The following is a 17,694-nucleotide window of genomic DNA, read 5'->3' as shown; positions in this document are numbered from 1 at the left end:
TTGTAAAATATGCTGTTTTCCACTTTATTAATCTGCTCCAAATCCAGTTAAGTCTGCACGACATCTTTCTTTGCCAGCAGTTGAGTCCCTGAGAGGTCAGTTGACCAACTGCTTTAAACCAGAGCGGGATTACGCTTCATTTGAACCACTTGCTCAGTTCTGGAATAGTCTGGTATTGAACTGGCTTCTTCTGTAAGGCCCAGCATGCTCTGCAGAAATGCATGGCCCATGAGAATTTTCCAAAAGGTTTCAGCCATGAGTACCAATGGAAGTAACTCTGATATCGTGTCATGTTCCTGTCCAATTTGTGCAAGAACTTGGCCAATTCTTGGGCAGAAGGGAAGTCATCAATATGAATGAACAAATCTGGAGGCATATACTGTTCATAGTTCTTTCTTGGAGGTCCAAGATCAACAGGCACAGCCCCAGCAAGGAAAGCCTTCTACCAGACCTTCTCGGTGATGTAGTCCTCATGAATGGAGTTCTCAAAGGCTAGGTAGAATTTGTGCTGGGATATTGTGGACAGATGTTTATCCCATGGGAGAGGTAGGAGATGCTCTCCATAGATGTCCACCTGGAGGTGCTTCTCCAGTTCCTCATAGTATTTCACGCGATGAGTGCCAGGTTTCCAGCTGCTCACCACCCACGCTACCAACTTAGACTTGGGTGGGATGGTGATATTTTGCGGCTGAGAGAGAACTTCCATCCACCCATAAGGGGTGAAGATATCTGAGTCTCTCCGATAGGACATGGCGAGATTGAAGCGGTTGTCCATCATGCTGAGGTTGGGAGAGGCGGTGGGTGACTCCCATGTTGAACCAGATCCAGTGTTAGAACGGTGGTCTAGGCTCTTGAGGGAGTCTCCTGGGGCTACGGCACACATCCCGGTGGTGTACAATGAGCGCATCGGCCTTTTGGTACCGGCTGCAGTTAGCTGTGATGTAGCAGTCCGGGATGCCCAGCAGCTGGGAACACCTTTTGATAGGAACAGGTGTGCCAAAAGGCCAGGTCCACAAGAAGATGGTAAGCTTGGAGGGATGCTTGTCAACTGGGAGGCTATTTTCCAGCTGTTTTGGTGGTCAGAGCGTGACAGGCACAGGGTTGCCCAGATCTGGCTTCACAGCTATCCGGATGTAGCTGAAGAAGATTGCACTGAGGCCAAGTTGGAAAAGGGTGAAAATCAAGACCTTCTGGCATGTTGCTTTTGGAGGGTGTCTACCTGAATCCATAGAGCAGCCCAGGAAGGGAAGAGAGACACCGTAAAGTAATGTGGGTCTATAGGCCAAAAATGATTTCAAGGTTTAAACCAGACCTGGAAATTTGGGGCCCTTCTCTGCTACTCAAGAGCAGGAGGCAAATCCCAAGCAACATACCCCCACCTCATCCTCTCTTTAACAAGTTTTGACCTGCAGACAATCATGAGTCTCACTGTTGATCAGCAGGTAAATGAAGTGGTTCAGAAATGCACCATGCACAAGATGTTTCCTTCTGAAACATCCTCAAAAGAACTGCTGATGTTTTAAGAGCATGACAGTCCAATGCTCTTCTTCCTCTAGTCTCCCCCAACTCTCAACTTCTATCTCATAATTCCCAGTCCTTCATCCCAATTCGCCCATCTGCCCATCTTGCACCCCACAGTCCAGTACTCTCCAGTTTCCTCCTTTAGGCTGAAACAGCCCCCGTTAATTGTCTCTTGTCCTACTTTCAGTTTGCACCACTTGGAGTAAGCGAAGAACAAAGGAGAGGGAAACCAGCACATTGTAGAAGCAGCTGAAAAACTGAGATACAGAGAATTAGTCAGGAATGCTCCTTCTAAACTGAGGCTTTGAGAACTGCACCAAAAAATGTCACAATCTCCTGACACATTTTTGCCCTGCCTTGAGGAACCAGGAAGAATTCTGACTATGTCAGTAAATTCACTCAACCGAAAGCATCTCACATTTCCCATCCACCTTGTCTGATGCCATTTAGTAAACAATGCAGTTCCATTCAAGGTGTTTATTAGACCCACAGAGCCATAAACCGTTTGAGGATAGAACCTCTGAAAGACTGTCACCTTCTAGTGACAAACCTCTCTGAGATTTTGAGATCTTCAATGGAGAACCTGTTGCCTGTCCCATCATCCCAAGAAGCAAGACATGGATGAAGACATGAGAGAGGACTTCCTCTGCAATGGTACCCCGACTTGTGGAAATCCTTCCCAAGGGAAGCCATTTCAGCTCCATCTCTCTTGGGTTTCCAGTGGAGGTGAGAACCATAATATTTCCTTGGGCCTCAGGCTTAAAAATTTGGGTTTTATTCTACTTCATAAGAATATTATTTACTTTATCTCCTGTAGCTTCTGAGCAGGTAAACACTTTTGGATAAATAGATTATAGATGTCATTCACAGCAAGTCATTCCCCTGATGGTGCACAAAAACCAGGCTTCTTCTGATGGGAATTCAGTCCCTCCTTCTGTCAAATCTAATCTCAAGGACGACCTTATATGTTACCGCCTTTTATGGATGGTTAAAGCTGAAAGAACTTCAAAAAGATTGTCCACACCTCTCCGCAAATACCTGAACTAAATCTCTTTCCTAGAAGACCATGTTTCGATCACCAAGGGAGTCTTTGCAGCTAGAATTTCATGGAAGTTTCTGTATTCAGGGACCAACTCATGTTTCTCCTCTGCCCCTTGGCTTTTTGAAAATCCACTGATGAATGGGACTCAACTCCAGCTTTGTAACACTCTGCACACAGATGATGGTTTGGAGCTATCTGCAGATGGATCAATGTGACATTTGGTAGAGAAGAAATCAATTTGAAAGGCAAATTTGATTGATTTCTCCAAGCAAAGTATAAATCCAAAGGCGTGCCCCTTGGTGTTATTATTCTTACAAATCCAAGCATCTGGGTCCATCCCTTCTTAAGCTGGCATTTGAAACTTGTCTATTAGACAAGAGACAGACCTGGCCATGAGCCATTTAGGTGTGACCTGAACAAAAAGTGCTCCCTCTTTGGTAAGGTAGCAGGAGAATTTCATTTCAGTTGGTTTTAAGGGAATGCACTTGGAAGGGCAGCCATGAAGGAAGTAGATGAGATCTTCAAGTGAAAAAATACATCACTGAATACCAAAGCCAGGATGGTCTATGACATTGATTTCTATGTATGGTTGCAAAAGCTGCACAATGGAGAAAGCAGACAGGAAGAGAAACAACCATTTTAAGGGGGAAATGTACCAAACATGATCGGTTTCTTCTTTTTTCCAGATGAACAGGACATGAAATTTGATTTTATATTATTATTATTATTATTATTATTATTATTATTATTATTATTCAAACCTGGGTGAAATTGAAATGTAAAGACCTAACAATCTAGACTCAAGGCTTTGAATGGTTAACCCTAAAACGTTCCATTTTGAAACTCTGTATATTCAGCCACAGTAGATCCCACAGAGGCGTGGGAAAGATCCCCTGAAGAGGATCGTTTTGCCAAATGATCAGTCTCAAGACCAGCCAACCAGTCAAACTGGGAAGTTTGCAGCTCATTTCAACCACTTGCTCAGCTCCAGGATGGTCTGGTATTGAGCTGGCTTCTTCTGTAAGGCCCAACATGCTTTGCAGAAATGAATGGCCCAGGAAACATCTCCAAAAGGTTTCAGCCATGAGCACCAATGGAAGTAACTTTGATATCGTGTTGTGTTCCTGTCCAACTCATGCAAGAACGTGTCCAAGACTCAGTTACAGAAGCCCCTAAACCTGGCTTTCACATGTTCAAGGGTCGCTCTCTAACTGGAAGGAAAAAACATTCCCTAACTCAAAGATTTTTTTCATGCAAAGCTGAAGGATTACAGAGCACTTACTTTCCGATCGTTCTCTTCCAACCCAGGACAGAACAATGAAAAGGACTCACCTCCAGCTTTCTTTGCTCTCTGTGTTCTTGAGATGTTGGCTTTGGCCGAGACTGTGTTGATATGGCATTTGGCTAGCAAGGGATGAAGGATCGGTACAGAAAGAAATATGGACAATGTTTCCAAGGGCATAACCAGGTATTTGACCAATGAGCAATCAGTATTGGGGTGTGGCCCTAACTTTGGCTTGGATTCACTTTTCCAAACCCAATCAAGCAGTGCAACATCTGCCATTGCATTTGCTCCAAGGGGGATACAGGTCAAATTTATAGAAACTTGAAGAGTGTCATGAAACGGCTCAGGTCCAAGCTATCTGAAGGACTGTATCTCCTCATATGAGCCTGCCCAAGATCTAGGACCTCTGAGAGTCTTTGCTCAATCTCATACTTTTTATGGACACATTTGGTGGGAACATTGCAAACAGGACCTTCTCAGTGGCTGCTCCCAGACTTTGGAACTCGCTCCTGAGAGGCCAGGGTGGCTCCTTTTTAGCTCTCTTGCTCAGCGGAGATGTTTCTACTCCAGCAAATTTTTGGAAATGGATTATTAACCAGAGAATGGCTTTTGATGGTGCCATACTGCCTTTAATCTTAATTAAGGCCTAGGGAGCCACCCTAAAGAGTGGTGCTTGTCCTAATTTTGATATTCTCAAGGCACCAGATCCTGTTTTATCTTGAAAGCTAAGCAGGGTCATATCTGCTCAGTACTTGGATGGGAGACCATAAGGGAATCCCAGGTACTGGAGGCTCTATATATATATAAAATTTATTCGGTCATTGACCAGCAAGTCTGGAGGCTCTATTTCAGAGGAAGAAACTGGCAAAACCACCTCTGAGGATTCCTTGCCTAACAAAATCCTATAAAATTCCTAAATCAAGTGGTGATTTGAAGGCACATATGCATAGGATTCAACACCTCAGAAATAATTCCTTTAATGTTCGGGTCAAAACTCAGAGTGGATTTGATGCAACCACAGTTGACTTAGGAGCCAGCCTGGGCACTGAATCCTTGTCCTCCTCCATTCTTGACTTTATTAATGTTTCTCAAAATCTGGTGTCATCTTCTGTCATTCGAAACTTGTTTTTCTTGATCCAAACAAGAACATTAAGCTCTTTCTTTGTTCTCTCCACATTACACAGTTATGAGCACCATGATCCCACTTGAACAGCCATAACAACCATTCTCTGGAATCCTGAAATTGTTAGTTTGGTGAGCACTAGAGCTTTCTAGCAGAAAATTCCTAAGTACTACAAGTCCCCAGGATTCCATGGGCAGGAATCAATGTAATTGTACGGTGTGAAAAACGCCCCTGATGTGCCACATTTGCATGTCCCAGAAGACTTTTTACTTCTATCTAGCCCAACATGTTTACATGTCAAACTCTTTGGTTTGCTATCTTTTCATTCCCTGGGTCACTTTGCCTGTTCCTTTTTTTTGGATGCCACATGAGAGAAGACCAAGCAGCCCAGGGAGGCGAGCAAAGCAAATGAATTACGATAGCATACCTCCAACTTAGGCAATTGTAACCGACTTGTTTGGTCACTGCAGAAGTTGGTCAGAAACCCTTCTGTGAGGCACTGTTCAACTGAAAAGGTGGGTTTGGATGGGTCACATTAAGGACTGCAAATGGGAATCCCCAAAATTACAACATTTTACGTATGGCTTGTAACTACTGGACAAGATTCAGGTTGGTGTTTTTTGCTTTGCTTTTCTCCAAATTACACGTCACCGAACAATTTTTCACAATACTTCGAGATGTGCAAATACCTTACAAAAACTGCACAGATACATTAATTTGGCTCCCAAAGCAGAGAGCCAAGTGCGGCAATGATTTGTCTAGGAAAATGAGGATGAACAACAGAGAGATCTCCATCCTTTCTCCTGGCACGAGTCTGGCCTCCCTTCTCATTTGTCTCAAGGAAATTCATAAATTGACATCAAAAGCGTTGGCGGGGAGAATCCTTTTTTCCTCCACTGCACTGTTGACATTTTTATTTCATATATATATATTTGGCAAGCCGCCCCCATTGCGCCATGTTCGGGAGCGTGCCAGAGCAAGCTCCGTAACCCAAAAACAAAACTCAATGAAACTGCGGCGTGGTGCCGGAGCAGAAGGCGGCGCCACAAAAACAGGCCTGCAGCACATGTTGTGTCTGTGTCTGCCTTCTGTTCAGTGCTATGTCTGGTCCACAACTCTGGGTAGAAAAACCACATGATATAATATGATAGTGATGGGCAGGAGCCAGCATGTGTCAGGCCAGGACTATGCGGGAACACAATTCGAATCCTGCTCAGCCATGGAAACCCACTGGAAACAAGAGGCTTTCTCTCAGTCTCAGTGGAAGGCAACAGAGGCAAACCTCTGCAGAAATCTGCCTGAGAAAACCCCAGGATACCGTCTCCGTATGTTGTCTTTAAGGCAGATAATGCGAGCAGTTCAAAGATGGTAAAAGATTTGGAGAGACACCATGGAGTAGTGGTTTGAGTGTCGGACTCTAGGACACCAGGGTTCAAACTCCCGGATCATGCTAACCTTGGGCAAGTCACACTCTCTCAACCTTAGAGGAAGACATTGGCAAAGCCCTTCTGAACAAAGCTTGCCAAGAAACCCCCATGATAGGTTGGACTTACCGTCACCATGAGTCGAAAAGCAACCTGAAGGCATACAACAACATCCCCCGGTTTGGAAACATTTGATTCTCCAAGAAGGAGATTGTACTCTTAGCAACCATCAGACTATTGCATTGATCTTCCATGCAAGCAAACTGATACTCAAAATTTTACAAGAAAGGCACTTACCATCTATGGAGAGGGAAATGCCAGCGGTCCAAGGTAGAGATACCAGGAATGTTACAAACATACACTGGATTATGGGACACACTAAATAACGTCAGAAGAAAAGCAGCATATACTTTATACATTACAGCAAAGCCTTTGATTGTGTAGATCGTGTGAAATTAAGCTACAACATATGATTATCCTGATGCATAACCTGAACTCTGGTGAAGAGGCCACCTTCAGAACATAATATGGAGAAACAGAATGGATTCTCATTGTCAATGAGTGTCAGACAAAGTTCCATTTTATTGCCCTATATGTTTAGTTTATGTGCAGCATAAAACATTTATAATATACTGTAAACCAAAGAGGAAAGCAGGGTACAAACAAACAATGCCTTTGCATGCAACATGGCCATGCAATATTGTTACAGGTTGCAAAATGGAGTGTTTTCCTAGATGGCATGGCTGGTTGGCTGGTCTTACTTTAAAAAGAAAAGTTGTGTCCTGTACTCCAAATATTTTGTCTTGTTTACTCTCCGGACTGTGAGAAGAGGAATCCCACCAAGGGAGGCCAAAGATTTCCTTAATGCCATGACTATACATCAGAGACGCGGGTTGTTCTCCCAGATCTAGGGGAAATGCTCTGGATTCCAATCTCGCCCCTTGCAGAGCCTGACCAGACCAAGGCATTCCGGCTCCCAAAACTCCCAGGGAGTACCCCACAAAGCGTGGTAATGGGCATTTCCTCACTGACAGCTGAAAAGAGACAAAAGAAAGGTTGTAAAATTTATCCTCCTGCCATTTTTCAGTGGAAAGTTTGCAAGAGTTATTGTCACGAGAGTGACGATGGTGGTGGGGAAAGAGGAGGCATTGAATTGGAGGACAGGAATGAGACATGATGGAGGATGGGAACGAGGCAGGCATCTGGCCTAGGCATGGCACCCTTCCCCCTTTGGCCTGTTGTTGTTGTTGTTGCTGTTGTGTACCTTATGTTGACCCTATCATGGGCTTTTCTTGGTAAGATTTGGTCAGAAGAGTTTGCCATTGCCTTCTCCTGAGGCTGGGAGACTATGACTTGCCTAACATTGGGTTTCGTGGCTAAGCAGGAACCATAACCAACGCACAAACTGCTATGCCACACCTGACTTTGTAAGAGAGGTGTAGAAGATGGACCCAGATTGTTTTTTGCTGCTCCAGAGAATGAATAGATTAAAATTACAAAAAGCGAATCCACCTAAACTTTAGGAAGAGCTGTTTCGGAGTGGAAACGATGGCCTCAGATGGTGATGGACTCTCCTTATCTGGAGATCTTTGGGTTGGAGGAGATGGCCCTTCCAGCTCTAATACTCTGCAATTCAACTCCAAATGTCACCAGAACAATAGGATGCAGTTTGGACCAAGTCTGTGAGACCTCAGCTTGCTTTATAAGAGCTTGGCTTTGAAGAGGGGTATCGTTTTTAAAAAAAATTAATGGGTTTTTGGATTGCCCCATCCACTCCCGCTTCTCTTGAGTCCCTTCCAATTCTAGCTTTTCAGAACAATTTTTAAAGAGCCGAGGGGGAAACATCCACAAATGTGCGCCATCATTAAAGACTGTGGAGCCCACTACAGTCGCTGTGTGGCCAAATTTCCATCTTGTAAAAAGCAACACCCTGCGCGATAATCGGCTATATTAGATCTCTTCTTGGATGCCTTGCCCGTCACAAATTGGAGAACAATTTCCATTTCCTGGTGGTGGTTTTAAGGGAGGGAAAACAGGCCAAGGTTGGAAAGCGAGTGGTCTAATTGACCAGAAACAGACCCCATTTATCTGTCCCATGCCAGTCAGAAACCACAATCCTGATTTGCGACTTTTGGAGAGGTTAAGGTTGCAATTCACTGATCTTCCTCACATATGTCTGCCTTCTTCAGTATTTCTGCAGTGTTAAGATGTTAAGTGTTAAGATATCGTCTGGATCTGTCTGTCTGTCCTTCCTTCCTTCCTAGCCGTGTTTTATGTCAGTCTTAAACCACAATCTTTGTTTGTGGCTTTTGGAGAGGTGGTGCTAAAGTTTCAGGATTTATGCAGTGCTAAGGTCTGATCTAGATTTGTCTGTCTATCTGTCTATCTTCTTTGTGGTTTCTGCGAATCGCACAAATCAGTTATATGTGCGCTTGAGCAGATAGAACCCATTTGTGTGTATTCCCAGATGACAACTCGAAGAAATACAGTTACAGGTACGTAATCTGTCCATCCATCCATCCATCCATCCATCCATCCATCCATCCATCCATCCATCCCTTTGTCTACCTATCTATCCTTCTTTCCTGGCAGTGTTTTATTAGGAAATCCCTGCTTTGAAACTGTTCATTCCTCTCTGCTCTTTTTTGAGTTGACCAATACTTCTCTCCCTTCTTTTACTGAGCAGGAATCTTAGAAAAGATTAGTGTTATCATTTGTATATTTATTGCCTAGGCAGGACCATTGGGTTTAAAATGGGATGAGATCAGATATAAGGCCTCAGCTGCTTCCTAGCATACGTCAGGGATTTTCAAGACAACCGGATCTTGAAAAGTTTAACTTTTGTTTCCCATTAACTTGGTATTGTGTGTTTTGGAAGTAAAGCACCGAGTCACCCGTGACCCATTTGCAATTACAGCTTCCTGGTTTGCAAGCCAAAAGAAGACAAGGCAGACAAGGAAGAAGGAGTCAGGAGGGAGAAGGAAGAAGGCAGACAGTATTAATAAAAAGTTTGTTTAAACTGGGACTGGCATCAAAGAAACATTGGGCGATTTTGAGCACAAAAGTGACATGGAGGTGTAGAGCAATCTAGATGTGAGTTGTGGATTGCAGATGACCAGATATGGATTGTGGGTTACTGTTTTTAATTTACCTCTAATTCCTTATTCTAAAAGGTCAAAATGCCAGTTTAAGGTTTTTTTAAAAAATGGGGCAAGGCTGGACTAGTTGGTCTTTATGGTCCCTTCCAAGTCTTAAGACTTTATGATAATAAACAAAACCATATATATATATATATATATATATATATATTCCCAGCGTGCTTTTCACAATGCATTGTCGGACTCACAACTTCTCACACAGCTCGCAAAATCAAAATGTTTTGACTTTTAAGCGATGATGTTTTGGTGGAATCCTATCTGCCTACAAAGCTGAGTCCAGTCAGGTGGGTGTGATGGACAGGAATACACAGATGTTGTCAAAAGACGCACCCGCGTCTCTTTGATGTGTTTATCTTCCTGCGTTTTGCAGCCTCTGACTATTGCAATGACCCCAGAAGGAGAAGAATGAAGACATCTGGCCACAAGCTTTCTGCACCGAGAGCCAGCAAACGTACTATAAATTACAGAGGCATGCTTAAGGGGGGGGAAATGCAGCTTTTCCATTGCAAGCGGCTTTTATAGACTCACTCCAACCTCAGCTGGAAACAGGTTTGGTTTTCTTTTTCTTCAAGCAATATATGAAAGAGAGAGGAGGGGAAGAGACCATAAAACAAGAAAGCAAATTTAAATCCTTGGATGCCATATTAAGCTTTGCTCCATTCATTGCTGATATAGAAGTAGAAATAAGTTTAGAGTCCTCCACACTCATCCCCTCTAATGTTTTTAAGTCTGTAGGGTTTCCAGGGCTTCATTCCCACTACCTTTTAAACTGGATCACAAATCAGTTTGAACTGGTTTAAATGAGCATGGTTCGCACTTGAACCAAATCGCTGAAGCAATTTGGAGAGGGGGCTCATGCGCTATACCCATTTATTCCGTGTCTTTTTGACACTGTTTTTTCCTGCATCTTTTTGGATAAATTGATTCTGCGTAAGTGTGAATCAGATGCAGATCAGAATCGATTTAAACTTGCCCTTCGGGTCCATTTTTAATCAATTCATCCGTCAATATGAACCACAAGTGGGTTATTTTACAGGGGAAAATGCGATCAGGGCAAATGTAGTGTGAACCACGCTCTACTGTCAAATCGATCCATCGATTCAGATTGCAAATCGATTTATTTGTAAGTGAGAATGAGGCCTGGGCTTGTTTAAATAACTCCACTCTCCCCGAACCTGGTGCTACAACTCCCCAGGGAAGATGGGAATTGAAGTTTAATGAATCTAGAGGTCTATAGGGCTGCATCTACCACTGCAGAATTAATGCAACTTGGCACCTCTTTCATTGCTATGGGATGCTGGGATTTGTATGTTTGTGAGATATTTTACCTTCTCTGTCAGAGACCTCTGATGCCACAACAAACTACAAATTCCACAATTCCATAGTATGGAGCTATGACTGTTGGTCTAGATGACCCTTCAGGATACCTTCTAAATCTATGACTCTAAATTTTCCCCTTAGAAAAATGGTGAATTTCTAAAGAGAGGTGAATGGCGACTTCTCAGGTTTGCTTTGGACGTACAATTCTTGGGCCAAAGTGACCCCACGTTTCATAGATGAAAAGCAGGACGTATCTGTCCAAGCGACTTCAGATTGTGGTGTCAAGATGACCAAAGTTATGAACAAGGAAAACCGCAAAAGCTAAGACAGTTTGCTTTTGCCTGAGACAACTGGGCTCTGCTCTCCTTGCCTCTGAGTCCAACGACTGCAAACTCTTCTTGCATTTTGAACTCAATTTGCAGGAATGGGAAGAAGCTGAGGACAAAGGGGGAGAAATGGATCTTTTGTGAAATGTTGGGAGGGAATATGAGATTGTGGAAACAATGCTTCCCCTCCCAGAAACGGCATCGACTGGTGCATTCCTGGCGCACCTGGCTCCCTGGTTGCATCCTGCAGCCGTTGCCGAATCTCCCTGAAGGCAGGGAAACTGGGAAAGGATGACAAATGAGTTGTAAAAGTGTGTGGGAAACCTTTGGGAGGATACATCTTCCTGATCCCATCTTTCATGGCTGCGCTTTGGGGCAGTGATGCAAGGAGAGAGAGTGCTCCCTTCCCAACAGATGTGAGAGGCCTGGCTGATGTTATTAATAATATTGTCAGATGGATTTAGGACCAGCTCATAGGGGGAAGCTTTCAAGGTGATGGTGGTCCTTGTTGTTGTTTTCTTGCATCTCCCAAACAATCAAGGATCTAGGGTAAGACAGCAGCAGCTGCTGCTGCAAGTAAAATAAAATATAAAATATCTTAGGGGAAACGATTTATTCCAGAGGCCCACCCATGGCGTTCCCGGCCCTGTCGCTCGCATGGTAAAACTTCAAAAACTTGCTCCCACTTGTTTCCACTTGCCCTTTGGCTCCCTTCTGCCATGACGAACCGTAAAAAGAGACCCATGAAGTTTGAAAATATTCACGTTGATTGGCATCGAGGCATGGAAAAAAAGAGAAAGGAAGAAATGGGTCTCCATAAATAACCAGCCAAAGTCCAGCGCATTTGGAAAGGGGAAAAGATTGGCTGCCGTGTTTTGACAAACCTTCCTCTAATGAGACAAGAGAAGAAAGTTATGGGTTTCCATGTGCTGCTGTTGTTGTTTTTGCTTCCAGAGAGGGTTTCTTGGAATCCGTTGCAGAGTTTCTTTTTTCTTTATGAGCACTATTATGATTTTTTAATAGGGGAAATCATTGGAGATGCGCTTTCTCCAGGCAGAAACGGGAAGAGACAAAAAGCATCAGAATCCTTAGGAGGGCAAAAACGTTGAAACAAGGAGCCCGCCAAGCAAAATGGAGGCATCCCTATTCGTCCCGTACTTCCCAGAATTATATTTGTACCATCTGGATCAGATTGGAGCTGGGAATGGAAAGGTACTCTGCACATGCACATTTTGTCCTACTCTTCCATCACCAAAAGCGTAGCCCATAAACACATCATCTAGAGTAGGCAGATCTAGGGACCAATTTGGTATCGTTCTTACTATTCTTATTAGCAGGTCTAGGGGCCAGTTTGGAGAATTCAGAACAAGGAACCTAATCCTTTTTTCTCCTCCTTGAAGGAAGCACTGAGTAATTTTAGCAATGTTCTCCCTGCTGTGAGAAACTCTTCGAAAACTGCTCAGCTTTCAAAGACTAGACGCCATTTGGGACGTGTTCTGTGAAAAATTTGTACAGAGGGGTTTTGTGTGTGTGTGTGTGTGTGTGTGTGTGCAGAAGAATACATTGCTTTTGAAATAAGAGAAACCAAAAAAGAGTAACTGTCCAAGCTCTGATCAAGGAATGGGATCTGTTCCTCCGTCTCCCCAGTTTCCTCATTAATCCACCTGTTGGAATGGCAATAAATTACTTTTAAAACACTTTGACAAGTCGCAAGAACAAGTTGCCCCTCTCTCCACACAAAAAATGTGATTCTTTTTTCAAGCTCTGGTCTAGGAATAAAGTTTATTTCCCCTTAATAGATGGCCCACAAACTTTGAGTTATAATTTTAAATCCATCGAATCCAAGCAAAACCCGCGAATAATCCTTGGTTTTTCGTATCCCTCACGGATCGGAGGATTTAAGGGGGTTTCGTCTCACTCTTGGGATCTCGCCGTTGGCGGAGTGGAGGAGCAACATTGAGACAAACTGCTGCAAAACTTGAAGAGTCAGAGTCCATAATGATGTCCAGATTTGTCTCTTTTTTTGGTGCCCCCCCCCGAAATCGTCAGCTGGTTTGCATTGTCTACAAGGGCCCCCCTTTTCATGGCTGAAGAAGGGAAGAGAAGGAAACGGAGGCTCATTACGTGGAAGTCCAAGCGGTGGTCCCTCTGGATGCATTGCAGGTTTTGTTCCCAAATTTTTTAACAACCTCCCCCCCTTTGCATTCCCTTGCGGGGATCTCGTTTCCTGGTTTTGAAGTACCAAACAATGAAATTAAGTCCCTTCCATAAGCTGGACAGCCCAGCCGCCATAGATTTACAAGCCAGAGACTTGACGTATGAAAGGGGGGCCTTCTTTTTCCAAGTTGGGGTGTGATGTTTATTAACACCTATCCCCATTTCACACAAACACAGAGAGAAAATCCCTGGGTAACCAGAGCGATTGTGTACAAATTCACAAGCAGAAGCTTGGAAGCTCAATATAAGTCACCCTTGTCCTGGTCAAGCCATGGAGAGTGCCAGTCGTCATTGAAACGTTACTTCAGGTGAACGTAATATCCAGAATCCACACCACCGATCTCAAGGACCGAGAACATAACCTTGATGGTTATGATGACTCTGACAGTGGCTCACTATCAGTCACAAATGCACAACCCAGAGTTAACATGTTCACAACTGATTTGTACTCATGATTCCTGTGTATTCAATGAGAGACAGAGTGGTGTAGTGGTTTGAGCGTTGGACTACGACTTTGGAGACCAGGATTCGATTCCCAGCTTGGCTATGAAAACCACCCTTAGGCAAGTCACACGCTCTCAGCCTCAAGAGAAGGCAATGACAAACCTCCTCTGCAACAAATCTTGCCAAGAAAACCACATTAAAGTTTTGCCATAAGTCAGAAATTACTTGATGGTACACAGCAACAACAAAAGGAATACGTAGAGGTCATAAAAGTCCCGCATTTGTGACTTACAAAGCATCAGCTGCTGCGGGTGACGAGTCTGTTCTCCCATTGATCAGGGTATGTTCCATATGACTGTGTTACTGGCCAGGAGTCTAAATCCCATCTATTTGGTGGGAAGGGACCAAATCGCAATATTGTAAAAATATATAGGATTTTGGTCTCAAGAAGGAGAGAAGCAAAGGGAGTCCGGTGTTCTCTCAATCCTTTGCACAGAGAAAAATGCAGGAAGCGTGGACAAGGGCAATAAGCTACTGATGATAGAGTACTTTGTCTTCATTTTAACAAAGTGTGGATGTCAATTCCCTGCGAAGGGGTCATGCTGGAAGGAGGCCAGACTGGATCGTGTTCTTCTAAATTATAACAGGAGGCAAAACCAGATGCTGAAACAGGGGGAAAAATGAGAGTGAGTGAGAGTAGTGAGGGGTCAACTAGTCTCCATTGGAGACGTCCCATCAACCCCAGTTTCTTTCTCCCTGAGAGAAATTCTCTCATCTATCTGGCGGAGATCCGGTTTCCTCCAAGCGATGGCGGGGAGCTTTTGTGGTCAACAGATTTGGGGTTGCTATGGTGACGGTTCCATGTGGTCCCCTCATCTTCCTCCTTCCTTTCACCGGCTCCCCCAAAATCACATTGTCCGCAGATCTTTCCGGAAGCCGTTCCCACGCTGGAAGGGGAAGCCATGCTGGGGTTTTATGGCCCTTGGCAAGAGTACAGTCATCTTTGCTCCTGCCTCGTGCGGGGCTTCGCTTGCACAGCTTTGACGCAATGATTTTCACAAGAGGAAGAAATGGACAACGGGAGTGAAACTAGGCTGAAAGTCTTGCATGGATTAGAGCTTCGTCAATGGCACCAAGTCACATGTTTTTACCATAGCATTTGTAAATGTTAAGAAGAGCATATGTTTCAGTTATCCTATTTTCGCAAGGACTATCCCGATTAATCCTCTGCATTCCCACTTTTTCAGCTGCTTTCAAAATGTCCCGGTTTCTCTCTCCTCCTCTGCCATTCCTCCTTTGTCCTCAGCCTACTTCCTTTGCTGCAAACTGAGTTCAAAATGCTAAGGGAGTTTGCACCCAACTCAGCCATGGGGAGAGGAATAAAAGGAGTCTTTCCTTTGAGCCACCCTGAATCTTCTAATGTTATATTTTAATGGATGCATAAAGCCATTTACAGTGGAGAAAAACTGGTCCTGGACCGATTTCTCCTCATCACTCAGACACTACTCTCATGTCTTCCCTCTCAGTTTTTCCTCCTAAGCCAGAGAGCCCCAAATAGTATTACTTCATAGCAGAGTGTTGCACACCATTGTGTTGCACTATCACCTCTCCTCCACTCAAAGGGGTATTTTATATTTAGATTTTTAAAAAATTAATTGTTATTTTTAGTTATATTTTGCTCCAAAACCATGCAGAAAAAAAAAAACCTGAAGGTGTGGAAACGCATGAAAATATGTCCACCCCAGTCCCAAAAGTACCCCGAACTCCATACTACCCTGAAATACCTCTGTTTTCTTCTGTGGTCCCTCTATTGCCTCTTGGCCCACAAAGACCCACAATGTGATGTGCAGTGGAGCAGTTATGAGAACAAGTAAGTGCAGTGGGGAGAAATGGGTAGAGAAGATCTCTTTAATTGACCAGAAAATGGGGAGGAAGAGAAAAAGCTCAGGGGATAAAGGGAATGTTAATAGAAATCCTGATTTTATTTTAGTTGGGATATCTGTTCTGAAGCATCGCCATCTGCAAGGATAGTACCACAGCCATTTTGACCACCATTAATGCCTGGGTTCCTAAGCAACAGCGTTTAGTGTTCACTTATCGGACGCTCGTGGCTCAGAGCCTCTCCAAGCGACCGTTTCTTGTGCCAGAAGTTGGCAGACGCACCGAGAAAATCCAACATGCCAGAGGAGCGGGCTTCGCGCTTGTCGAAAATGGCACCCAAGTGAGTCAAGTCACGTTTGTCCAGGAAAGATGTTTCACCTCTGCTCTCAGAGCTGCAAAGAGGAGAGGAAGAACCAGAGGAACAAAGAAAGAAAATGTTTATGCCCACAGCACTATGTATTTATTAGTTTAAAGCAAAATTGGAGAAAATCTGGTCTGTGGGCTACATGCGGCCCCTAATTTCCAGTTTTGTGACTTCCAGCCAATTCCCCAGATCCTCCTAAACTGCACAGAAGCCCCCCAAATGTGCAAAAATTGGCAAACCCACAACACAGCCATCTCCCAAATTTGTGCTTCATTAGAGTCTTCGTCAAAACACTGACATGGCATCGCTTCTGGTGGTGATTTTGAGAAGGACTAAGTCGGAAACGGAGAACCAGTGTAATGCAGTGGTTTGGGCATTGGATACGACTCTGGAGACCCACTCTGCCATGTAAACCCACTGAGTGACATTGGGCAAGTCCCACTCTCTCAGCCTCAGAGGAAGGCAATGGCAAACCTTCTCTGAACAAATCTGGCCAAGAAACCTAAACCTCCATGATAGGTTCGCCTTAGCGTCTCCATAAGTTGGGAATGACTTGAAGGCACACAACACAATAAATAAGCGGAATGAAATTGCTATCATTCTGCATTGCCCATATATTCCCAAGGCTGCCTGTAAACCGACAGCTGTGCCACACTCCCATCCTCACAGCCTCAGGCACAAAAGGTTGCCTCCTCCATCTCCTCACCATTTTACTGCAGACAGAACAGCACCTATTATCCACACAGAGGCCAGCAACCCAAAGAAGGGTCTTCGGAGCAGAACCATCGTGGACAGCTGGAGAAGAGAAAGAGAAAGCAGGTAGGCTTGAGAATTCTCATTACAATTCTTCTTAAATGCACTGGAACAATTGGACCTACTGTGAAGTCAAAGGCTTTCATGGCCGGTATCCATAGTTTTTTGTGGATTTTTCGGGCTCTGTGGCCATGTTCTAGAAGAGTTTATTCCTGACATTTCACCGGCTTCAGAGAAATTCTGGTGAAATGTCAGAAATAAACTCTTCTTAGAACATGGCCACATAGCCCAAAAGACCCACAAAAAGCAATTTGACCTGCTCTTTGGGATTTGAAACAGAGTGTGGGAAAGCATATTTTTTTTGGTTGAGGGCCATGCAAAATTGGTTAAAGCCATTTTTTCCCTCACCAATGCAACCGCAGCACATGTGCAATCTGGGTGAAATCGATTATGCCCAAAGGCTGCCCTAAAAAGCTGAGTATTATAGTGGCCTCTGTTTATATTCTGTGGAGCCTGAAGATGCTCAGTGTTTGCTACCCATCCATCCAAAAGGAACCCAGGAGTTCTCAAGGAGGGAAGGAAAGAGAGAGAAGGAGGGAGGGAAAATACCTCTTTTTGATGATGGATGAGATGTCAAAAGATTCTTTGTTCCAGAGAGATTCTTGTGGCAAGTGTCTCCTCTGTTTGCAGTTTGGCTCTTGGGAGCTCCTTTTATCACCTTTCTGAGACCAAGGTGGGGCCATTGGGATATTAGGGCATGCAACAAATCATGTTGTGACACAATGGTTTGGCAAAGGTTCATCTAAATGCAAGAGGGGAGGTGAAGGGAGGGAGAC

At 44.1% G+C, this 17,694-nt stretch overlaps 1 protein-coding gene across 1 annotated transcript; it reads right to left on the bottom strand.

Annotated features, from left to right (window-relative positions):
• Window positions 1–442: 442 nt before the first annotated feature.
• On the bottom strand, window positions 443–17,004 carry LOC121936504 (4-galactosyl-N-acetylglucosaminide 3-alpha-L-fucosyltransferase FUT5-like). Its single transcript, XM_042478792.1, is given in 6 exon segments — window positions 443–808; window positions 810–1,067; window positions 3,846–3,967; window positions 16,024–16,133; window positions 16,812–16,900; window positions 16,984–17,004. Coding segments are annotated over 6 exon segments (966 nt in total).
• Window positions 17,005–17,694: the final 690 nt, after the last annotated feature.

This window comes from Sceloporus undulatus, chromosome 7 (assembly GCF_019175285.1).
Source record: "Sceloporus undulatus isolate JIND9_A2432 ecotype Alabama chromosome 7, SceUnd_v1.1, whole genome shotgun sequence".
Taxonomy (NCBI): Eukaryota; Metazoa; Chordata; class Lepidosauria; order Squamata; family Phrynosomatidae; genus Sceloporus; species Sceloporus undulatus.
This window is presented reverse-complemented; position numbering and strand designations above follow the sequence as displayed.